This window comes from Leptodactylus fuscus, chromosome 1, assembly GCF_031893055.1.
Source record: "Leptodactylus fuscus isolate aLepFus1 chromosome 1, aLepFus1.hap2, whole genome shotgun sequence".
NCBI classification, from domain to species: Eukaryota; Metazoa; Chordata; class Amphibia; order Anura; family Leptodactylidae; genus Leptodactylus; species Leptodactylus fuscus.
In genome coordinates this window covers 230953322-230979384 of record NC_134265.1, presented here as the reverse complement: position 1 = coordinate 230979384, position 26063 = coordinate 230953322, and the positions used below count along the sequence as shown (strand labels likewise).

The 26063-nt window shown below is 41.6% G+C and overlaps 2 protein-coding genes across 3 annotated transcripts in view; both read right to left on the bottom strand.

Moving 5' to 3' along the window:
• Positions 1–26063, bottom strand: part of UBA6 (ubiquitin like modifier activating enzyme 6) — a 344476-nt gene that overhangs the window by 13849 nt on the left and 304564 nt on the right. The gene's annotated exons all lie outside the window — the stretch shown is intronic.
• CENPC (centromere protein C) overlaps positions 1–26063 on the bottom strand; it is a 146943-nt gene that overhangs the window by 13520 nt on the left and 107360 nt on the right. For both annotated transcript variants that reach the window (XM_075283754.1, XM_075283763.1), the window contains exons 17-21: positions 20827–21229; positions 18033–18104; positions 15977–16059; positions 14368–14424; positions 7540–7596 (exon numbers count right to left, since the gene is read on the bottom strand). In XM_075283754.1, the coding sequence (XP_075139855.1) occupies positions 7540–7596; positions 14368–14424; positions 15977–16059; positions 18033–18104; positions 20827–21229 (672 nt within the window). The remainder of the gene's footprint in view (positions 1–7539; positions 7597–14367; positions 14425–15976; positions 16060–18032; positions 18105–20826; positions 21230–26063) is intronic.

Sequence of the window (26063 nt, the reverse complement as noted above, 5' to 3'; positions counted from 1 at the left end):
TTTATTTTCTTTATGTGTACTAGAATAACACAAAATAATGGAGAACAAAAAGCCAAAAATGTTATCCCTTCATGCAAGTGTCCTAAAAAGGGGCTTTTTAAAATTATTGGCAACCTTCAACTTAATATTTGGTTGCACATCTATAGCCATCAACAAGCTTCTTACACCTCTCAACTGGAATTTTGGACCACTCTTTTGTAAACCGCCCCAGGTCTCTCATATTTGATGGGAGATCTCTTCACAGGTGTTTAGTGGGATTTAAATCCGGACTCATTGCTGGCCACTTCAGAAAGCTCCAGAGCTTTGTTTCAATCCACCTCTGTGTGTTTTTTGAAGTATGTTTTGGGTCACTGTTCTGCTAGAAGACCCATGGATGCAAACCCAGCTTTCTGACACTAGGCCCAACATTGCCATCCAAAATCCTTTGGTATCCTTCAGATATCATAATGCCTTGCACAGTCAAGCAGAGGCATCAAGACAACCACAAAACATCTTTGTACTTCCACTAGATTTGACTGCTGGTGCTGTTCTTTTGTTTGTAAGCCTCGTTCTACATTTCTGTTTTTTTTTTCTGTAAAGATGGGGTGCCCACGGTACTTTTTGGCAAACTGCAGTCTGTCTTTTTGTGTCTCTATGTCAGCAGTGGGGTCCTCTTTGGTCTCTTGCTATAGAGTTTCATTTCATTCAAATGTCGACGGATAGCTGGCGCTGACACTGATGCACACTGAGCCTGCAGGACAACTTGAAATTCTTTGGAACTTGATTGGGGTTGCTTATCTTCTAGCTGGACTATTCTGCGTTGCAACCATTCATCAATTTTTCTCTTCTGTCCATGTCCAGGGAGATTAGCTACAGTGCTATGGGTTGTAAACTTAGTCTATTATAGCCACTCTGGAGATTGTTGATATTTTTTACACAATTTTCGTTCTTAAAGAGGTTCCCCACGCTAAAATTTTTATTTATTAGTTAGGCCAGGGGAGGTGAAAAAAAGTAAAATAAACCATACTCATCTGTCTCCAGTGGCCCAGCACTCCCAGTTGTTTTCCAGTAGAAGTACTCACTACACTTGACAGCTGAGGCCAATCAGTGGCCTCAAAAAAGGAACCAGGGACATCACAGTCGTCGAGAAATTCAACAGCAAGAATGCAGTCGACCGGACCGCCCTTCCCTGGGGAAGACACTGCAGCATTGGGAACAGGCGAGTATGTCTTTTTTTTTTTTTTTCACCTTCCGCGGCCTAATTAGAAAATGTTATTTGGTCTGGACAACCTCTTTAAGCCCTCAGACAGTTCTCTCCTCTTTCTGTTCTCCATGCTTAGTGTGAGACATTCAGATACACCATGCAAAGATTAAGTCAACCTCTCTCCTTTTTACCTGGTTTCAGGTGTGATTTTTATATTGACCAAATGGACAAATCCACAGCCCACAATATTAACAGATGAATCAGTATGCCTCTTGGTGCAGCGGAAAAAACCTCCTGGTTAGGGCAAAGTCGATATAGCATGTACAAAAACATCCAGCACAGCGAGACAGCTCAGTTATTCATAAAACTTAGCCTTTAAATATGGATTAGCATATATATCCATAATTTTTATTTATTTATTTTTTTACAAATATCAGATACCAGTAAAAAAAATAGAAAAAACTTTGTTTCTTTTACAAAAACATGTTACATGACATAAAACTCTCAAGACACCATAGAAAAAAATCGCCTACGCATTTCGAGATTTCATAGGAAATTTCATGGCTATCATGAGACACTTATGGCTACACAATGATTTTGGCCGCAATTAAAGTGAGTGGAGTTGAATTATGACCCTGATATATTGAACACTGCTCAATTATGTAACGGTCTAACATTAGCAGAGGAATTGCAGGGCAACCCAGCATTCTTTAATTGTGCAACAGGATGTGCGGCCAATATCGCCATGTAGCCCTAGCCTTAAATACAACACAAGTGACTCTGTGCTAGTGACATGAAGTTGCTTTATAAAAGACTTACTCAAAACCTTGCGAGATAGTAGGACCTTGTATGATGCACAAATTACTTTATCCTCTTATTTATTTTGCTTACTTGCATAGTGCCAACACATCCTGTAGCACTTTACACATACAGTCATAACTCAATGCCCCAAGAAAGGCTCGCAAATTGGAGTGTGGAACACAAATACAGGGAGAACCCATAGTGGCCAGTGTGACCACTGGATCTCAATTTTACACAGTGGAGAACTGGTGACAACCTGCAATCAGAATCCTTTGGGATGTCTCAGTCAATTACAAAGACATCTAAAAGGCAATGCTGCACAAGCTCCACCATATTGACTGAGATTGACACCCCACTGAGCGGCATCAGGGACTGGGCATCATGAGAAACTCAAGCCTACTTGTGGGTCCACGTCTGGCATTAGTACACTTCTATTACGCACTGCTAGAGCCACAGAAGTGAATGGATTGTACAGCATATTACAATACCCTATAATTATTTTGTAGTATTAGTATTGTAGAATAGGGAAGCGAATAATAGTATTTGCATAGTTATTGGTGTACTCGGTCGAATACCACGCGGTAGGTATTTGATGCCCCTCCCACCTTCCCTGGCACTTTTTTTTTTTTTTTTACAACAATAACTATGCAGGGGAGGTATTCGATCGAATATACTAGCTCATCTCTATTGTAGAACATTGTATTGATGATCAGACACCTAGGATCACCCTTAAAGTTTATATTATTTAATAAAAAACAAAACAAACAATGATTTTACCATAGAATGAAATACTGCAGTATCTAATGATTGATAACTCAAGTCCCCTTTGGGGCTAAAAAATAAACAAATGAAAATATTAAAAAATTTGTTCAAACATGAAAAAAACCACAAATATAAAAATTCAAATCACCTTATCCTAGATCACATATAAAAGTATCCCCAGAGATATATAACAACTCTAATCAACAAATTTAATCAAAACAAGCACTGTGATGAAGGCGATATCTGGTAGTTGCATTCATCCTCGTTCACACTTATGCGTTTTTGCAAACAGCTCATTGAAGTGTCCGATTTTCATCTCTATTCACACTTGGACGTCTCAGTAATAGCTTGTTGTCTATTTTCTGTCTTTTGAAGAGTAGATACTGGCTTTTGGATGTATCCACAGTATGGGTGATCGTTCTGGTGACAATGATATCTGGGGCATTTGTAATGGATAGCGTGGATGATAGATATACCCTAAGGGCTCGTTCACACGTGGGCGGTGGGGGCGGATTTTGACACTCTCCAGTCAAAATCCGCCTGCCACAACCATCGCGGTCGCGGCTTTCCCCTCCGTAGCCGGATCAAATGAATGAGCCGACAACGGAGGGTACTGCCGCTAGGTGGAAGCCACGGCTCAGCGCGCCGCGGCTTCCGCCTGAAGAAAGGTCATGTCGCTTCTTTTTTTCTGCTAGCAGACAAATTTGCTAACAGAAAAAAAAAAGCTAGCAATCTACATAGACCACTATTGTAAAGGGGCGGATTTTGAAGCGAAATCTGCTATCAAAATCCGCCCCTTTGTTCACGTACGAACTAGGCCTAAATCTCTGTGCAGGCTGTACAATACTTACCTGGAGCCGCGATCTATATTTACAACATCGGGGCTGCTAGGAATTCCAGTCCCGTACATCTCTCCAATCAGGGGATGGGGGCGTGGATCTGCTGCCACGCCTACACTCACAGGGAGAGGGACTGGTCCACAGCGGACGTTCTATACATATATATAGAGCCTCTGAGCAGGCGCTCGCGGGCTGAACATCATAAGTATCGGCGTCCATCAATAGGGCACTGAGAACTGCGTTTCACCGCATCTACTAACCGTGGGGTCTTTAATCTAAATTTAATCACCTAAAAGGCTAAACTCTCCTGATGAACCCAGCATAATGTGTAATGCTGGGGGAAACGCGTAGAGGGTCAGGTTACTTACCACCAGGGATTGCAGGAGCCATCAGAGCAGAAGGCTGTAACAGCAGTAGCCGATGCATAATATGGGGCTGTGTGATTCCGACGGGTGTATTTAGGAATGTAGTGTACAGGAGAGGAGATGCAAGAGTGCATGGTGGACACAAGATACAATGTTACTCTTTATTTGAAGAAAACAATAATAAACACTTACCAGTTGTATAATTGGGGACTATTAAAGGGGTTGTCCCATGACAAGGATCCTATCTATACTGCTTGTTAATGTGGATGTAAGACTTTTCCTAAATACATTGCTTCAGCAAAACTGCTTTGTTTGTCCACTATCTTACTTTATTCACTTCATTGTTGACACAGCCCTGACTTAGCTGCTCATGAGTCAAGTGATGTATCTGCCTGCTCTCAGGGGGGAGGGAGGAGGGGCTAAGTGCAGGGAGCGAACCTGTGTATCTAGCTATTCCTGTGTCTACACCATGTGACCTAGCTTCCTGTTAGCAGATAGAGGAGATGAGCTGCTTTCATTTCTTCTGCTCTCCCAGTTATCAGGCTAGCTAATTCAGTTGTGTTCATTATGGCAGAGACAGGCAGTCTCTGTATGTAACACAGAATGGAGTTGTTGCCTGTACTTCATAGTCCAATATGGGTGGGCGGAGCTACATGTGAATTTGAGGGCGGAGCTAAACAGCAGGTTGCCTGTGAAACCCCGCCCACCAAATGATGCAAGAAACCAGGAAGAAAGAAGATTTTACAGCAGTAAAGACTGGTGAGTAGGCGACATGGGAATACCCCTTTAAGTTTCCCTTAAAGAGGACCTTTCACCACTTTTTGGCACATGCAGTGTTATATACTGCCAGAAAGCCGACAGTGCGCTGATTTCAGCGCACTGTCGGCTTTCCCGATCTGTGCCCGGTGTAAAGAGCTTACGGTGCCGGTACCGTAGTGCTCTATGGTCAGAAGGGCGTTTCTGACCATTAGCCAGAGACGTCCTTCTGCCTCGCGACGCCTATCGCGCTGTACTGTGGAGCGGGGAGGAACTCCCCCCTCCCGCTCCTGATAATGCTCGTCTATGGACGAGTACTGCGAGCAGAGGGAGGGGGCGTTCCTCCCCGCTCCACAGCACAGCGCGATTGGCGCCGCGAGGCAGAAGGACGTCTCTGGCTAATGGTCAGAAACGCCCTTCTGACCATAGAGCACTACGGTACCGGCACCGTAAGCTCTTTACACCGGGCACAGATCAGGAAAGCCGACAGTGCGCAGAAATCAGCGCACTGTCGGCTTTCTGGCAGTATATAACACTGCATGTGCCCAAAAGTGGTGAAAGGTCCTCTTTAAATAGCCAGATGAAATATACTATGGCTATGAAAATTAAGTGGGGGAACTGATAGAGCTGCATTGTTGGCCTAATTATACTTATGTCTTTTACAGAATATTATTTCTAGACCAACTCTCATCAAAGAATTTATATGAGGGTTTGGCTAATGAAATTAATTATTTTATACTCCTATACCTACACTTTCTAAGCACGCATGTATCTTCTTACCAGAGTGTCTACATCATTGGCCCTAGCTGACACAATTAACCAGCTAAGGGTTCGTTATCAAATTTTAACGCCTGCGTTCTCAGTAAGGGCAACATATGCATGAGTATAGCACAATGAGAACATTTATTTAAGGAGCTAATACTTCACAATTCTGTGACATCACTATATATATATATATATATATATATATATATATATATATATGCTTTTAATATAGTTTCAATAAAGTTTTGAAGTTTTAATCTGACCATTAATGCCATATTTGGATATAATTATCGTTATGTTTATACTCATAAAAATTCTTTTGCCCCATTTATACACCTTTACATCAGGTACGTGGATGACATCTTCATCTTGTGGTTAGGCTCTGAAGATGCCTTCTTTGGTTTTGTAGAATACCTTAACCATAACTCTATGAATATGAGCTTTACTGCTAAAATCCACAATACCACCTTAAAATTCCTTGATGCGTTGGTTAGGAATACCAATCGAGGCTTTGAGACAGAGATCTTTAGAAAGAATACGGCAACAAACTCATTGCTACACTATAAAAGTTACCATCCAGAACACCTCAAAAACGCTATGCCATATAGTCAATTCTTAAGGTTAAAAGGAATCAATAGTAATAATGACACTTTTGAAAAACAAGCGTCCGACTTTAAAAAGCGTTTACATTTGAGAGGGTACCCACCATCCACTATTCAGCAGGCATATTTTAAAGCATGTTCAGTGGACAGAGCGACATCTTTACGGCAAAACCAAACCACACGAAATGCTAACCATAGTGATAGGATCAATTTTTGTTTCAAATATAGACCCATGGCTGAACAAATTAAATCAGCAATTTTTAAAAACTGGGGTATCATTCAAGCTGATCCAGTTTTGAAAAAAAAAAAGTCAAAGAAAGGCCATTGGTTAGCTTTAAGAGGTGTACAACCATCAAAGATACATTAATATCTAGTCGCTTAACAACTGAATCAGACAACTGGCTTAAAAAAATATTCACCAAGGGCAACTTTAAGTGTGGCAATTGTAACTATTGTAAGTTTAATTCTGGTCTTAAATTTCTTTCACTCGGTGGAGTAACACACTCCGTGAAGTAATTCATTAATTGCAAAACACAATACGTAGTATACGTGATATTTTGTCCATGTAAATACTACTATATCAGAAAGACTATTAGATCATTATTAGAGATGAGCGAACATTGAAATATTCGAGATTTGATATTCGTTTCGAGTAGAGCCTCAATATTCGACTACTCGATCGAATATCGAATCCCATTATAGTCTATGGGAAAAATGCTCGTTTCAGGGGAAACCACTATTCAACTAAAGGAGAGTCACCAAGTCCACGAATAGTAGGAGGAGCGCTGTTCAGTTAAAGTGCATGGACCGCATTATAGTCTATGGGGTCTGTGCGCTTTAACTGCACAGCGCTTGCAGTTGCGTTGATAAAAGGTCAGCTCCCTCGTAACATCAAGCTGCCAGCTCTCCTGACTAGCAAGGACGAGCCTGCTGCAGAACCAGCGTTGATTTGCCTCAGGCTCGTCCTTGCTAGTCAGGAGAGCTGGCAGCTTGCGGTTACGAGCGAGCTGACTTTTTCTCATAGGAATGAATTGACCAGCGTTGATTGGCCAGTGTACAGCATTCGGCCAATCAACGCTGGTTCTGCCAGAGGCTCATCTGTAAGGAGGCAGAGTCTAAGGTTGGACCACAGCAGTCTCCATTGTGGTCCGATTTTAGACTCCACCTCCTCACAGACGAGCTTCCGGCAGGACCAGCGTTGATTGGCCGAATTGGTAAATGCATTTTTCCCCTAATTTACCACATTGTGAATTTTTTCAGCCTCTCATGGAGTTGTACAGACTAGTATATTATGTCATTAGAAAGTGTAATTTGCTCTGCAAAAAATAAGCCATCAAACAACTTCTGTGAATTTAAAAAATAAAAAAAGTTACATCTGTTGAGAAGAAGGAAAAGACCAAAACACAAAACTGAAATATTTCATGGTCCAGAACCAGTTAAGGAAAATGTTAGCCATCTATGCATACCTGAACTAATAACTTCATCAACTTCACTTGAAATTTCTTCTTCCTCAGATTCTAGATCTGCATATTAATTCATAGAAATGGTAATTAGATGAAGAAAACAATATAGAAATTCTTGGCAACTTTATTACCTACACAGCCGGGACCACATTATGTATACAGTATATATGTCCATTCCATCTAGAATGATATATACATTTTTCAAACAGTTTTAACGGCAAATGCAATAACAGTTTTGTGCTGGTGAATATGTAGAGCTAATCATTTCCACAGACAACGGTCATAATTTTACTGCAAGACAGTGTCCGGTAGGTCTTAGGGAGCGTTCACACTACCGTCGGTGTCCGACAGGTAGTGTCCGCTCCTAGTGTCCGCTCAAAATCTGTCACGGACATTAGGAGCGGACACTAGCTGTGTCCGTGACACCTGTCATTCATTTCAATGGGCATCGGGACAGGGAAGGACGGGCACAGAGTGCAAAAGAACGCACCCGATATCCATTGAAATGAATGACAGGTGTCACGGACACAGCTAGTGTCCGCTCCTAATGTTCATGACAGATTTTGAGCGGACACTAGGAGCGGAAACTACCTGTCGGACACCGACGGTAGTGTGAACGCCCCCTTACTGATTTGCCAAATGTATATTAGGAGTAGAAGACAGACTATAGATTCAAACCATGCATAATTTGTCTTAGTACTGAAATATCGGCTTTGGTCTGACAATAATTAAGAAAAAAAAAAAGATTATTGTTAATGAAGAATCCATTTAAGGAGACTGATGAAGATCTTGGGCATAGCTGCTGTTTCATAGATCTTCCTAGTAGTATATCTCCCCTGTAGACATTCAGCTAAATGAGGCTTGCAAAAACCTTGCAGCACTCCAAAACAGTGTGAAAAAAAGGACCAAGTATGTTTGAAAGCACATAGTAACTTTTTCAATACTATATTGTATCCCCTCTATACCTGGTTCTTTTGTCTCGCTACTGTAAGCCGAGGGCTGGTCAGGTAATGGAGGGGGTGTACAACTCGCCCAGACTACTAAGGTGGGTGAGATGAGAAAACTCCAGAAGGAATGTTGGTTCTCAGCAGACAACTTTTGTCTTCCGAGCATTTTGGTAAATGCTCAGTATTGGGCTGGATTTTTAGAAATGGCAGGTAGGTTGGTAGTGGGATCTGTCATTCCACCCCCTCCAGTCCACACATTGTGGATGTTTCCAGCAGCGACTCAGCTGCAGAGAGTCTGCTCATCAAGGGAGCTTAAGAAGCCAGCTCCAGCAGCTGATTTTGGGGCAGAGCTTGGCTGGAGAACTAACCGAGAGGTCATATTTTTGGAGCTGTGTCCTGAATGATTCTACTAGCCTTTGGATTTCTGTTATTCTAGGTGAGGTAACCTATTCTATGTTTAGTTAGAGCCTAGCCGGGCAGGTATTTATTTTTGTATTGTTTCCATTTGTTGCTGCACTACCTTTTTCAGTGAAAATAAACTCTACCTTTGTGTTGGACTAAAGAAACTGGACTTTTGTATCTATACCACCCCACCTAGGCAACCCCAGACCCTGACAATTGGTGGAGGATGCGGGCATACAGCGGTTGCTAGGGGCAATGACACGTCTACTCCTTGCAAGAGAAAAAAAAAAATTTATGTCCTGAGTGAAGGCTGCTGCCACTATACAGACCCAGACTATGGAGGAGATACTGAAGCATCTTGTACAGTTCAATGTGCAGCAACAACAAACGAATCGTTTGCTGATGGAGCAAATTGCGCTCCTTAAAGAGACTGTTGTCACTAGCCTGCAAAGACCTGTGGAGCACAGAGATGAGAAGCGGGCTGTGCAAAGAGCTTTGCAAAAGATGATCCCAGATGATGACGTGGAGGCCTTCCTGACTGTGTTTGAGAGGGTGGCCGAACGGGAGAAACTACCAGCTGATGACTGGGCAGACATCATTGCTCCCTATCTGACTGGTGAACCCCAGAAGGCCTTTTATGACCTCTGCCAGCACGATGTCCAGGATTATGACAAATTAAAGGCGGAAATTCTTGCTCGGCCGGGGGTAACCACTCCTGTCCGTGCCTGACGGGTGCATACCTGGAGCTACCAGATGGACAAGCCTGCCAGATCGCAGATGTACCACCTGATTCACGTGGGGAAAAAGTGGCTGCAACCAGACACCTGTATACCTGCACAGATGGTGGAGAAATTGGTCCTAGACCAGTTCACCAGAGCTCTCCCTCCTGCGTTGCAGCGCTGGGTTGGACATACAGACCCCAAAGATGCCAACCAACTCGTCAGCCTTCTGGAGAGGTACCTGGCGACTGAGGCGGAACTCCGTGATGACCCTACAGCGCGACCATCCTCCCTGGAACACCAAGTGGAGGGCACCTCCCAGTAAGGCCGTTTCGGAATTTGAGGGCGGAGGGAAAAAAAGCTCTAGAGGTGTCTTCCAGCCCAAATAGTGACTCTCTACTGAAGAAACCAGGGCTGGTACAGTGTTGGAGATGCCATGAGTGGGGACATATTGCTGCCTAGTGCCCATTCACCTCTGAGCCAATGGACTGTGACGCTAATCAGCGTCAATCATTGTTTGCAAGACCTGTCTGTGCTGGGGCACCGGGACTAGAGACTGGGCCTCGGGTCTGCCAAGTTGAGGTGAATGGCCATTCTGTCCAGGCGTTGTTAGACTCTGGTAGCCTGGTCACTCTGGTGCATGCCAGCTTGACAACTAAGGACTTTATCCCAGACAAACGTATGAGTGACATTTGCATCCATGGGTATACCAAGGACTACCCCATGTCCAATGTCAGAATAGAGACTGTATTAGGATCTGGTTATTATGCATAATGTGATTTTGGGATGTGATTTCCCTTTGTTCTGCGATTTGTGGGGAAAAGGTAAAACCACAAAGACAAATATGAAAACCCCGCCTACGCCCAAAGTGCATGAGGAGAGCGACACCTTTCCGTTACAGGTCCTAGCTGGAGAGGAGGATGATGCCTCTTTCCCAGCTCCTGAGCGTAACATAACTGAATTTGAAGTCTCACGGGATAATTTTGGTACTACACAATTGAGAGATCCCACTCTTGCTAATGCTCGTGAAAATGTGACAGTTGTTAACAATGTGCCTCAGGAACCTGATGCTGACCACCAATTCCCACATTTTGTTATGAATAATGACCTCTTGTATCGGGTTGCAAAAAGTAAAGGGGAAATTGTGGAGTAGCTTCTCGTATCAAAGCCATACCGCTGTGTGGTACTTGATATGGCCCATAATCATGTGCTTGGGGTACACCTAGGGGCAGAGAAAACACAATAAAGGATTCTCCAAAGATATTATTGGCCAGGCGTGTACAGGGAAGTGAAGGACTACTGTGTGTCCTGTTCTATGTGTCAGATGCTTTTTGAAAGGATTAGTATGAACTTGGTCGGTCCAATAGTCAAGTCAGCTAGAGGTCACCAATATATTCTGGTTATTATTAATTAATGTTTATTTATATAGCACCATTAATTCCACTGTGCTTCACACTTGGGGGTTACATACAATACACAAAATATACAGGTAGATATAATACTAACAATGACTGACTGGCACAGTGGGGTAGAGGGCCCTGCCCCCAAGGACTTACAATCTATGAGGGAAGGGGGATAGAAACAGAAGGAGAGGAGGGCGGCTGTTCAGATGGCAGAGCGGTGATGGTGTTACTGGAGGTTGTTGGTTCTGGTTGTCTTAGATTACGCTACTAGCTATCCTGACGCGGTTCCCTTGTGTAATACGACATCAAGGAGTATTGCCCAGGAGTTATTTTATATGTTTTCAAGGACAGGCATACCTAAAGAGATACTGACCGACCAAGGCACACCGTTCATGTCAAAGGTGATGAAAGAGCTATGCAAGCTGTTTAAAATTACCCACATACGAACCTCTGTGTATCACCCCCAGACAGATGGGTTAGTGGAGCGCTTTAATAAGATTCTCAAGCATATGCTTAAAAAGGTGGTAGAAAAAGATGGTCGTGACTGGGATTGCCTGTTGCCATACCTTATGTTCTCTATTAGAGAGGTTCCACAAGCATCTACAGGGTTTTCCCCTTTTGAATTAGTCTATGGTAGACACCCCAGGGGCTTACTTGATATAGCCAAAGAAACCTGGGAAACGGAGGCTTCCCCATACCGTAGTGTCATAGAGCATGTAGCTCAAATGCAGGACCGCAATTTAACAGTCATGCCAATTGTAAAAGAACATCTGCAAAGAGCACAAGAGGCCCAAAGCAGAATTTACAATCGTTCTGCCAGAGTCCGAGAGTTTAAACCAGGGGACAGAGTCTGTATTTTGGTACCTACTGTGGAGAGCAAGTTCTTAGCGAAATGGAAAGGACCATATGAAATTGGGGAAAATGTAGGGCCAGTCAACTATAAGGTTCACCAACCAGGGAAAAGGAAGCCTTTTCAAATCTACCATGTGAATTTGATTAAGCCCTGGAACCAGAGGGAATCCTTGGTGGCCTCAAATACAGAGGTGGGTGATTCGTTGCCATCAATCCCTCCAGTCCATGTGAATGAGACCCTCTCAGTGCCCCAGCAACAGGAGGCAACAGAGTTCCTGCAGAAGAATAGATGCAAGTTCTCTGGCCTATCAGGGCGTACACACCTGATAAAGCACCATGTAGAGACAGAACCTGGGAGGAAAGTAAATCTCAAACCCTACAGAATACCAAAGGCACGTAGGGAGGTGGTGTCAGCTGAGGTTAAACACATGCTGGAGTTAGGTGTAATTGAGGAATCCAAAAGTGAGTGGTCTAACCCAAATGTATTGATACCAAAGTCCAATGGTACTTGGAGGTTCTGTAATGACTTTAGAAAATTGAATGAGATCTCGAAGTTTGACACTTATCCCATGCCCAGGGTTGATGAGCTTATTGAAAAGTTGGGTAATGCCAGGTACATAACCATACTGGACCTGACAAAAGGTTACTGGCAAATACCTTTGTCTAAGGAAGCCAAGGAGAAAACTGCCTTTGATGTTCCAGAAGGTCTGTTCCAGTAAAGAGTTATGCCATTTGGTTTACATGGAGCTCCTGCTAACTACATTGTGACTACGCAGCAGCTTACCTGGACGATGTGGTCATTCATAGCCCAGACTGAGGAAGTCATCTCTGTATGGTGCAGGCAGTACTAGACTCCATAAGCAAGGCAGGCCTTACTATCAACCCTGAGAAGTGTGCTTTAGGGCTGGAGGAAGCCAAGTACCTGGGCTATGTCATTGGTAAAGGGGTAATAAAGCCCCAAATCAATAAGGTGGAGGCAATACAAAACTGGCCAAGACCACTGACCAAGAAGCAAGTCAGGGCATTTCTTGACATTGCTGGCTACTACCAGAGGTTTGTGCCAAACTTTGCCTTTATTGCAGCTCCTCTCACTCACCTGACGAAAGGTGGGAAGTCAGTGATGATCCACTGGACACTAGAGGCAGAGGAGGCATTCCAGAAGTTAAAGGGAGTACTATACCAGCAGCCAGTGCTAATAATCCCTGACTTTAGGAAGGAGTTCCTCGTGCAGACAGATGCTCCGTCTAGGAGCGGTGCTGTCCCAGGTGGTAAATGGTGAGGAGCATCCAGTGATGTACCTGAGCAGGAAGCTGTCGCCTGCTGAGAAAAACTACACCATTGTGGAAAGGGAATACTTGGCCATTAAGTGGGTACTGGACGCCTTAAGGTACTACCTCCTGGGCAAAAAATGTAAATTGATCACTGACCATGCCCCTCTCACTTGGATTAAGTTTAATAAGGACAGAAATGCCAGGGTTACCAGATGGTTTCTGTCTTTGCAGAATTTTGTCTTTTGTCCGGGCTGGAGATGAGGAGGGGGGATATGTAAGCTAATGACCGGCAAAATAATGGAGGGGGTATACATCTCGCCCAGACTACTCAGGTGGGCAAGATGAGAAAAGTCCAGGTATGATGTTTGTTCTCAGCAGACAACTTTCGTCTGCTGAGCATTTTGGTGAATGTTCAGTATTGGGCTGGATTTTTAGGAATGGCAGGTAGGTTGGCAGTGGGACCTGTCATTCCACCCCCCTCCAGTCCACACATTGTGGATATTTCTGCAGTGTGTCAACTGCTGAGAATTGTCCTCATCCGTGAGGCTTAAGAGGTCAGCTCCAGCAGCAAGACTTTGGACAGAGCTTGGCTGGAGAGCCAGCAGGAAGGCGAGACTGTTGGAGCTGTCCTGGTTGTTGCAATTTACCATTGAGTCTGCTATAATAGGTGAGGTAACCTATGTTCAGTTAGAGCCTAGCCGGGCAGGTATTTATTTTGTATTGTTTCCTTTTGTTGCTGCACTGTTTTGTTTGGAGTGAAAATAAAACTCTACCTTTTGTTTTGGACTAAAAATCTGGACCTGTGTGTCTTTGCCACCCCACCTAGCAACCCCAGACCCTGACAACAACAAAAAAAAAAAAAAATCATATATATATATATATATATATATATATATATATATATATATATATATATATATATATATACACACACACATATAATTTTAGTATTGCTATGATGGCAGTGATCTGAGGCATCTGAAAATTGGTAACTGCACTTTTTCCCCTAATTTACCACATTGTGAATTTTTTTCAGCCTCTCATGGAGTTGTACAGACTAGTATATTATGTCATTAGAAAGTGTAATTTGCTCTGCAAAAAATAAGCCATCAAACAACTTTAATTTAAAAAATAAAAAAGTTACATCTGTTGAGAAGAAGGAAAAGACCAAAACACAAAACTGAAATATTTCATGGTCCAGAACCAGTTAAGGAAAATGTTAGCCATCTATGCATACCTGAACTAATAACTTCATCAACTTCATTTGAAATTTCTTCTTCCTCAGATTCTATATCTGCATATTAATTCATAGAAATGGTGATTAGATGAAGAAAACAATATAGAAATTCTTGGCAACTTTATGAACTACACAGCCGGGACCACATTATGTATACAGTATATATGTCCATTCCATCTAGAATGATATATACATTTTTCAAACAGTTTTAACGGCAAATGCAATAACAGTTTTGTGCTGGTGAATATGTAGAGCTAATCATTTCCACAGACAACGGTCATAATTTTACTGCAAGACAGTGTCCGGTAGGTCTTACTGATTTGCCAAATGTATATTAGGAGTATACAGACTATAGATTCAAACCATGCATGATTTGTCTGTTAGAAATATCGGATCAGGCATTTTAGTTACTAGTTGCCCATTGGCTTTGGTCTTACAATAATTAAGGGAAAAACCTGGTTCTTTTGTCTTGCTACTTAGGTGATACTTTTGATATTTGGGGCAGTTTACATTATTTCTGCTCTTTTGAATGATATTTACTCTAAGAACGGGTGTTAAATATTATGATATTACAATATTCATGATTAATTATAGTTGTTCATGACACTCTTCTATCTTATGGTACATGGGTGTGGTTAGAGTACACTATTTTAGAACTGTCCTAATATAGGAACAAAGAGTCTTTAGGTTGCTTATTATTTAGGATCATGTATCGCACCTATTAGTTTTCTCTTTCAGTTATTAATTCAGCGCACTGTCGGCTTTCTAGCGGTATATAAAACCATATGTGAAGGAGGACATGAAAGGTCCTTTTTAAATGGCCACAAGTATCTTGGCTTTGCATATGTTCACAGCTTTCACATTAGTGTGCAGAGGAACATGTGAGGCTGCATGACGAGGACAGTGATTCCTCATGAACTTTTGTTCATAATATCACTCCCCAGTCATCATTAAGACCGCATAGTCGCTATTTAACCTTTTAGATGCTGACCGGAGCATACAAGTGGTTTTTTACATAAAAAGTAAAGATTTTTTTTTCCCTTGTTCATGAGGGAAAATAAAACACGCACAACTAATATCACCACATAGTAGACAACCTCTAAAAAAAAATAAATAGCACATTATTTGTTCTACATGATAAATGCCATACACCATAACCTTCAGATGCAAGAATTAGTGTTTTGGTTCATCTCACCTCTCAAAAAGTAACAAAAAAAAAAAAAAGAAGTTATATGTATTCACAAAATACTAGGTCTTATAAAAGTTACACTGACATAAAATTTTAAAAGTTATGAAAATGGGAATGCAGACAGGGATGAAATGTTACTGGTGCAAGGCTAAATTACACTACATCGCCAAAGGGTTAAAATGTGCATAAGACACCAGTTATGTAAAAAAAAATAAATAAATAAATAAAATATATATAAAAATATATATATATATATATATATATATATATATATATATATATATATATATATAAATATATATATATATATATACACATATACACACACATATGACATTTCCAGGAGGGTTTTTGAAATATTAACATGATGGTTAGGGGGTTAATAGTTTTACATATCATTACATATATACACAATGATACCTGCAGAACCCAAATCACAGATGAGTGGTTTCATTGGTCCACCAAATGCAATTGATCTTTGGCGTGTTACAGGTCCACTCTCACTGTTGATAAATAAAACAAACACAACAGTTAAATTACATGTAAAGAAAAAAAAAACACTGCTAATCAAAACAATATTCTTTAGGGCTAGTTCACACGTGAACTGCCCGCGCGGGTTTTAACACAGAGCGAGACGCGTCTCTCTCTTGTCAAAACCCGCCCGCCGCGACGATCGCAGTCGCAGCTTTCACCTCCGCTGTCGGCTCAAATGAATGAGCCAACATGGAGGGTGCTGCAGCCGGGCGGAAGCCGTGCGGCGCAGCCCGCGCGGCTTCCGCCTGAAGAAAGAGCATGTCGCTTCTTTTCTCCGCTAGCAGCAGCCCGCCGCTAGCGGAGAAAAGAAGCCCGGCGGTCTCCATAGACCACCATTATAAGGGGAGGTTTTGGACGCGAAATCCGCTGTCAAATACCTCCCCTTATACTCACGTGTGAACTAGCCCTTACATTTATTAGATCGGTGTTTTCATGACGTAGCATCAAATAAGAAAAGAAAAAGGCAAGGGTGTCTACAAATCTCTCCTAAGCACATTCAACTGCTACCACCAAGTTACAGAACAAATTACAGTTATTATTTCTTCTTTCAGCAGTCTTCATGCATTTTTTTCACTTTATTCACCTTGTTTATATCACTCTATTTAATTCTCTTACATTTTCACTTTTACCCTACACTTCTATGTATTAATCATTTTCACATTAGGCACTCATTCACACTGACCTATGCTTACCTTCCGGTTTTTTGGTGGTTTATTGATATCAAACATTTGTATATTGTCAACTTGTATTGTAAACATGCACTTTATTCAACATTTTATCACTTCACACTATTGGACTATAATCTGAGTTTATCTTTATAATTTGTATTTCGTTTTTATGTTTCCCCAATAGGAAAATATCTTTGCCGTACTTGGTGCGCATGAGTGCTGCGGGCCTTGACTTAGAGGGCGATATTTCGCCCCGAGCCTGTCACGGGCGTCGCGCTAGGTGGGACGTCTCAACGATGCTCATGTGCTGCTAATCAGTCCGGCATACTTCCCCTAAAGTTAGGACATCCATAACATGGTCCGGATAGGCTTTTGATGTTCAGCAGCCACATGACCAGTGTTTTACTCAGTATACACCAATGAAATTCGATCTAGTTATTTAAAGGACCTCCTATCTTAGACTATCTAGACCACTCCCCCTGACGAAGGCAAGAGCGCCGAAACGCGCGTGGGGTGACCCGCTCGCCACAGGTCCCGGGCACTACCCTAGCCGTATACATGGATAAGCACATCTTGGTTTTTATTATACATTGAATTGACCCTTTTAGGCATCTCACACATTTTCTTATTTGTTTGTGTACGGGTTCACTGCTGTTGAGTGACCGTCCGCAACCATCAAACCTAGCTGCAGGTTTTTGAGATATTGAGACATAGTTGTTGGTTTTAGCTAGATATGAGTTTGTGTTTTACTATTGACTGGTGGCTATAATAGTCTCTACTGATATACTCATATGCACAAACTATTGAATTTTCATGTTTACTATATTTCATCCTTATGCTGATGTGCTTCTTAACTTGGAATATATTTATAAACACCCTGTAATTCGGCGATATAATGTCTTAACAAAGGGACGATGAAACTGTGGCTAAGCAGATCCTTTGTGGGAATTTCTTCCTGTATTGTGTGTGTTTTCTTGTTATGATTGTACTAATACATTTATAAATATTTTTATATTTTCTATATGTTGAGTGTACAGTCTACCTCGTTTTGTTTTTCTGGTGTCTAGTACAGTATATGCCTGAGAGAGAACAGGTTGTAGGCAATTTACTCAATGTTTTTATACCCAGCTATTTTTAAATACATCTATTAATTGTTACGTTTCAGTTGTTTTCACTATTTTTTCTTAATGGTAATCTATTGAACCGACCTATCACATCATCTAGTATCTATGGATTCATTCTATTATGGCATGTCATAAAATACAATTACTTACAATGCTGAATATTCTTTATTATGGTCAGCAGGACATGGTGTGTTAATATTCTTCATCTTAGCTTTTCTTTTTCTGTAGAAATAAACATATCAAGGACACAATGTCAAAAGAAAAAAAAGGTCCTCATGAACACTGGAAGAAATTATGTGGCTATTATTTAAGCACATTAATACATTAAAAGATGAAATACAATTGCTTACAAAATGAATTGTTATTTATGGTGGTCAGTAGAACACTGTATACTTTTCCGCTGAGTCTTTTTATGTAAAAATAAAGGTACCATAAAGTCAAAATTGATAAGGCAACTATAAAAAAAAAATAAAAAAAAAAATAGCCAACCCAGTTCACATAAAAAATTTAGAGTATATTTATGCCATGTTTGCAGTCTACAACAGTGGTATGCACCAGGAGGATATCTCAAAGAATACCCCCTTTAGATGTCCATGACATATACAGAAGGTGAAATACGTATTGAACACGTCAACAATTTTCTAAGTAAATATATTCGCCAGGAGAAGTATGGGGCCCATGGCAAGCTGGAGATGGCTGGGGCTAAGCAGCATCATGAAAGCCTGATCGCTATATACATAGCCCGCCCAGTAGAGGCGAGTAAAAATTACAAAACACTTATACTCTCCTCTCCTGAGTTTCCGATGATACCCAGCATTCTGTTCGGGGCTCTTCTAGCCTATGATTGAGATCAGGTTCCTCGGGGGTCACTGCAGGGGCCTTACATTGGGCCCCAGAGGTCACGTGTGGCGTGCCAGCGTAATTACATCATTGCGTTCCATGTGACTGCTGAGGCACAATAACAGGCCCCAGCCGTGATTGTCTGGGACAACTGACCTCTATCACAGGCAGAAGAGGCCAAAGATGATGAAGATAACCAGAAGAATAGAGGATGCCCAGGAAAAGTGAGTGTAAGTGTGTGGGCCTCCTAATATTATACACTGGGGTCTGAGTAGAGCACCAAGCCAATTTGGAGTATATTATACTGTGTGGTATTATACTGTGTTGGGGTCACTATGAGAAGCATTTTGTACTGTGTGGGGGCCAGGCGGTGTAGGCACGCTAGGAGAAGAAAGCCTACACTACCTGAATGAGCCTCCATCACGTAACTAGTGTGCCCACAATTAACAGGCAAATTCTACTGCAGGGCCACCTGTCAATGTATCCCTGGACGCATTGCAAAACTAACTCCAAACATGCATGGACAGTTTGGGATAATGGCAGCTGTAGTTTGGCAACACTGCTGTCCCCATAAAAGTCCTGTGGAGGGCCACAAGTGTTTTGCACATCCTGTGGCCCTCCAGTAGCAGATCCACCCTTCCCTCATAACTTCTTTTTTTTCACATTTTCCTCCTCTAAAACCTAGGTGCATGTTATGGTCGGGTACATCTTAGGCTGGGTTCACACAGAGGCCGCCTCAGAATCCGGTCCAAAAAACAGCTAGCCATGACTAGATGCCGATGCCGTTCATTCTGCTCTGGATTAGGCCCAAATGAATGGGCCTAGTCGGTCGTGAGTGTTCGCACCACTGAAGTCAATGGGAGGGTTTTTTTTTAAGTCAATGGGACGTGGATTCCACATCAAAATCCAGTCCAAAAAACCCCGTGTGAACCCAGCCTTATAGTCTTAAAAATATGGAAACACTTTGTACAAAAGCCTCTGTTGGCAATGACAGCTTCAAGATGCCTCCTGTACAGAGAAACTAGTCGCATGCATTGCTCAGGATGTGATTTTAGACCATTTTTTTTACACAAATACTTTCAAATACTGGTGGGTTCCATGAGCTCCTTCTGTGAACTCTGAGCTTCAGTTTCTACGGATAAGTTCACACAGGGTTTTTTGGACTGGTACCTGATGAGAAGTTTCTAAAATAGAGGGTCCAATTTTTATTTTGTCTCAGACCCTCTTTAATTGCTCACAAACGAAGTGTAAATAACCAAATTAAGCAATAAATAAGCATGGTGCTTTTTAATTTTTGAGCCTTGCTATATCTGTAGACTAAAGAGTAGGGCTACATATAGGGTGTTTCCAAAATCAGGAGGCAGAGAATAATAACTGGAGAGCTGACATTTCACAGCGCCATGATACGGGCATGAGATTTTAGACACTGAAATGGCTTATCTGGGTAACTGTCAATTGTCATTTTGCACCATCTGCTGCATATTTCTTTTTTGGAAAGCATCTTTGTGGTTGAAATGATCACTATAACCTGAAGATGCGGTTTTATAGATCGCTAGAAAGCAGTACGTGTCCCGTGACTTTCCCAGTAGTTTCAGCACTGATATCTCCCCACTGTCAGCAGGGGGCACTCCTTACAGCTCAGAGTCATCGCTATGTCAAGGCTATGTTAGAGTACTGTCGTGGAAAAAGGGAGTTCCTTACCGCCCTGCGATGATGCTGAGCTGTGAGGAACATTCCTTTCCCAGTACAAGTCAATGAATGTTCTATATGCTTCCAAAATGGAGTCACTAAATACTACAACTCACACTATAAAATGCAGGCACTCATACGGCCATAATTAAAAAATAAATAAATAAAAAGGTCTGAAAGCGTTGACACAAAAACTGAAAAAAATTGCCGGAATAGGCTTAGTACTGCAGGGAAAAATTCTTCTAAAATGAAGTGGTAAAATAAATAAATAAATGAGAAAAACAAACCGTGTGCTAATATGACTTCAAAGTTTTATCAAAGAATCAAAAAATCACCACCAGCTCAATCAATGTACAGCAAGGGAAAAATACTTTGAGGTAACAGTATTGAAGGGTGACAGGTATGGTTAACTTACTTTGACTGAAAACCTGTGTCTGTTCCTGTCTGTGGGTTTTCACCGTTATTAATTTCTGAACTTTCATGGTGAGGTTGTTTGTAAAGAGTATTCTCCTCAGTTTCAACCGTTTCAATGTTAGGCGATGTTTTGCTGGAGGCACGTTTGGTGACGGAAGTCTCTAAAACCTCCTCCATTTCAAGGTCACTTGACACAGAATCCTTAGCAGATTCTAATTTATTTCTTGACTCTGAAGACTTTCCATGCTTGTCAGTTTTCTTTGCTTTTTTGACTGCTACTCCCTTTTTGTCTGCTACATTCGCTCTCTTCCTCCTAGTATCTATATTATTTTCTTGCTTTTTTTCTTGTGGTTTCAACTTTTTAGTATTTCTGGCAGCCCCTGTAGGTTCCACGATAAGTTTCCCTAAAATATATACCAAAGCTACTTAATAGAGCTGGAATTTTATTGAAATACAAGATTTACATGTCAGTAGAAGCAGACGTAGTTTCCATCCCTCCCCACTAGAAGAATAGCCAAACCCATTACAAGTCATGCACATCACAAAAGAGGCCAAAAAATAAGTGTCAGTGTGACTATTAAAACCCTAGAGTCATCAGTTCCTTCTTTCTTGTGACTGATGAGGGTCTCAGGATTGGTTCATAAATTGAGAGCCTCCATTTAAAAGTATAGAACCCTCTAAAATTTTGTTCCATATTAAAAAGAGAAGTAAACATACAGAACTTGAGAACTTTCTCAACCAGTAAATTCCCTTATTTTATAATGTAACACAAAGGTATTACAGAAATCATTTAAAAATGACAACAAAATAACATATTGAGCCATATAGTAATATCCGATATGTGAAAAAATTAGCCAAATGATCACCCGGTGACCAAAGATCATTGTGTTGCCCTGCCCTTCATAAGAATGAAGTTACATTATGACCACCAGGCTGCAACCGCAACTTCTAGTTGCAATAAGATTAGTCATTTCCGCATTTTGTGCCACAGTGATTATACAGTCCTATGAAAAAGTTTGGGCACCCCTATTAATCTTAATCATTTTTTGTTCTAAATATTTTGGTGTTTGCAACAGCCATTTCAGTTTGATATATCTAATAACTGATGGACACAGTAATATTTCAGGATTGAAATGAGGTTTATTGTACTAACAGAAAATGTGCAATATGCATTAAACCAAAATTTGACTGGTGCAAAAGTATGGGCACCTCAACAGAAAAGTGACATTAATATTTAGTAGATCCTCCTTTTGCAAAGATAACAGCCTCTAGTCGCCTCCTGTAGCTTTTAATCAGTTCCTGGATCCTGGATGAAGGGATTTTGGACCATTCCTCTTTACAAAACAATTCAAGTTCAGTTAAGTTAGATGGTCGCCGAGCATGGACAGCCCGCTTCAGATCATCCCACAGATGTTCAATGATATTCAGGTCTGGGGACTGGGATGGCCATTCCAGAACATTGTAATTGTTCCTCTGCATGAATGCCTGAGTTGATTTGGAGCGGTGTTTTGGATCATTGTCTTGCTGAAATATCCATCCCCGGGGTAACTTCAACTTCGTCACTGATTCTTGAACATTATTCTGAAGAATCTGCTGATACTGAGTGGAATCCATGCGACCTTCAACTTTAACAAGATTCCTGGTGCCGGCATTGGCCACACAGCCCCAAAGCATGATGGAACCTCCACCAAATTTTACAGTGGGTAGCATGTGTTTTTCTTGTAATGCTGTTTTTTTTGGACGCCATGCATAATGCCTTTTTGTATGACCAAACAACTCAATCTTTGTTTCATCAGTCCACAGGAACTTCTTCCAAAATGAAGCTGGCTTGTCCAAATGTGCTTCTGCATACCTCCGGCGACTCTGTTTGTGGTGTGCTTGCAGAAACGGCTTCTTTCTCATCACTCTCCCATACAGCTTCTCCTTGTGCAAAGTGCGCTGTATTTTTGACAGATGCACAGTGACACCATCTGCAGCAAGATGATGCTGCAGCTCTTTGGAGGTGGTCTGTGGATTGTCCTTGACTGTTCTCACCATTCTTCTTCTCTGCCTTTCTGATATTTTTCTTGGCCTGCCACTTCTGGACTTAACAAGAACTGTCCCTGTGGTCTTCCATTTCCTTACTATGTTCCTCACAGTGGAAACTGACAAGTTAAATCTCTGAGACAACTTTTTGTATCCTTCCCCTGAACAACTATGTTGGACAATCTTTGTTTTCAGATCATTTGAGAGTTGTTTTGAGTAGCCCATGATGCCACTCTTCAGAGGAGATTCAAATAGGAGAACAACTTGCAATTGGCCACCTTAAATACCTTTTCTCATGATTGGATACACCTGGCTATGAAATTCAAAGCTCAGTGAGGTTACAAAACCAATTTTGTGCTTCAGTGAGTCAGTAAAAAGTAGTTAGGAGTATTCAAATCAATAAAATGATAAGGGTGCCCATACTTTTGCACCAGTCAAATTTTGGTTTAATGCATATTGCACATTTTCTGTTAGTACAATAAACCTCATTTCAATCCTGAAATATTACTGTGTCCATCAGTTATTAGATATATCAAACTGAAATGGCTGCTGCAAACACCAAAATATTTAGAACTAAAAATGATTAAGAATAATAGGGGTGCCCAAACTTTTTCATAGGACTGTATGTGGCAATCTAGTCTAATAGTATCAGATTGATCCCTGCCCTCATCCGTCTCCTTTGCGGCTGGGTTCTTGAAGAGGTTACTTAAAAATTCCCTTGTGTACGCTTTGCTTAGCTTTATTTTACTTCTGCTCCCTGTATCACTGTTATTTACATGCAGTGAATCTGCGGACAAACTACATTTCCCATGATTCTCCTGACTGCTCTTGCTCTCTGTGTACCCCTTCCTTCTTCACTCTCCATTGCAATGAAATCATAGGTAATAACTCCCACATCTGCGGTCACATGATGTTGTGATGCTGTCCTATGGAGCAGCAAAGAAACAATTCTCTTGACGCTAGGTTCACACCTGCGTTCTGGTCTCCGTTCTGTGGTTTCCGTCTTCTGCATGCAAGAAGACGTAAACCACAGACCAGGTCCAGCCGTGGGCAGCGGAGAGCGTTTTATGCTCTCCGCTGCTAAACCGTTTTTTTTAATCCGGACACAGAGTACTGCATGTCCGACTCTGTGTCCGGATGAAAAAAAAAACGGTTTCGCGGTGGAGAGCATAAAACGCTCACCGCCGCACATCTTTCTCCTGCAGGTTTCTGTCTCCTGCAAATTTCTGTCTCCTGCCTCTGTTTTATGCAGGAAACGGAAACCTGCATAACGGAGTGCCGGGCGCAGATGTGAACGAGCCCTGACAGTATTTCGTTTTTTTTGTCTTTTGGTTGTATTTTTTAACAATGATAAGATATATATATATATACACACACACACACACACACACTAGCTTCATCCACGGGTTGTTGTTGGCGATGATCCGCTAATATTTAGCGAAATGCGGTTGGCAATGATCCGCCTGCGTCTCGGCTCTGCTACATCGGTGCTATGCGCAGCAGACCCAGCTGTATGTACAGTTCAGATCAAAAGTTTGGACACCTTCTCATTCAAAGAGTTTTCTGCACTTTCATGACTATGAAAATTGTAGATTGACACTGAAGGTATCAAAACTATGAATTAACACATTTTGCTTTCATTACTGCTTTGCACACTCTTGGCATTCTCTTGATGAGCTTCAAGAGGTAGTCACTGGAAATGGTTTTCATTTCACAGGTGTGCCCTGTCAGGTTTAATAAGTGGGATTTCTGGCCTTATAAATGGGGTTGGGACCATCAGTTGTGTTGTGCAGAAGTCAGGTAGATACACAGCTGATTGTCCTACTGAATAGACTGTTAGAATTTGTATTATGGCAAGAAAAAAGCAGCTAAGTAAAGAAAAACGAGTGGCCATCACTACTTTAAGAAACGAAGGTCAGTCAGTTCGAAAAATTGGGAAAACTTTGAAAGCGTCCCCAAGTGCAGTTGCAAAAACCATCAAGCGCTACAAAGAAACTGGTTCACATGAGGAGCACCCCAGGAAAGGAAGACCAAGAGTCACCTCTGCTGCGGAGGAAAAGTTCATCCAAGTCACCAGCCTCAGAAATTGCAGGTTAACAGCAGCTCAGATTAGAGACCAGGTCAATGCCACACAGAGTTCTAGCAGCAGACACATCTCTACAACAACTGTTAAGAGGAAACTTTGTGCAGCAGGCCTTCATGGTAAAATAGCTGCTAGAAAACCACTGCTAAGGACAGGCAACAAGCAGAAGAGACTTGTTTGGGTTAAAGAACACAAGGAATGGACATTAGACCAGTGGAAATCTGTGCTTTGGTCTCATGAGTCCAAATTTGAGCTCTTTTTTCGATGGTCATGTTGGACATTGTGTGTGATATGCCAACAGCATTTTATAGAGCAGGGTTTATGAGGCAGAGTTGAGGTAAAGTGATTATAACTTGTATTTTAGAAAAAGATCTGTTCTTCATGCTTAGGAGTCCGGTGGGTGCTTTTAAGTGATTGACAGCCTTCTTTCTGACCACTCATTGAACTTCTAACATCAAAAGAACAGTGTTTTATCTTAACCCTAAGTTAAAAAAAAAAAAAAAGTTCCCAATTTTTTTTTTTCACAAAACAATAAATTAATCTACTTAATAGAGCTGGGCAATTATGACCCAAATCAAAATCACGCTTAATTAGAATTTTACAATTAATGGAGATTATTTAAATCATGCCCCTTTGAAATCCAGGCTCCTTTTAAAATATGAGTACGTGTTGGGCAAATCTCATGAGATTCATCTCATTAGGTTTTCCCAGCAGTTCTGTGTGGGCCAAACATGTCTGATCCAAAACTGCTATTATATGCTGGGGTCCCTTCAGGTCCCAGAATATAATTAGCAGAGGTCCAGTGAAAGTAATCAAACACAAGAAAAAGAGTGTTACTCACCTCTCCTGGGCTCCAGTGTGGCTTCCTGTTCTCTTCAGCATTTCTACCTGATATCAAAGACCACTAAGGCACAATCACATGTGGCATCGTGATGCACAGACAAGAAACGCGACACAGCGTTACCCACGTGACAGCTGAGGCGCAATCACAGGTCCCTGATGCCAAAAATTCAGAAGAGAAGAGGGAGTCGCACCAGAGCCCTGGAGAGGAGAGGTACACTGCTTATGTTTCACCATCTCCTAGACCTCTGCATTTTACACTCTGGTGTCTGAAGACAACCCAGGGTATA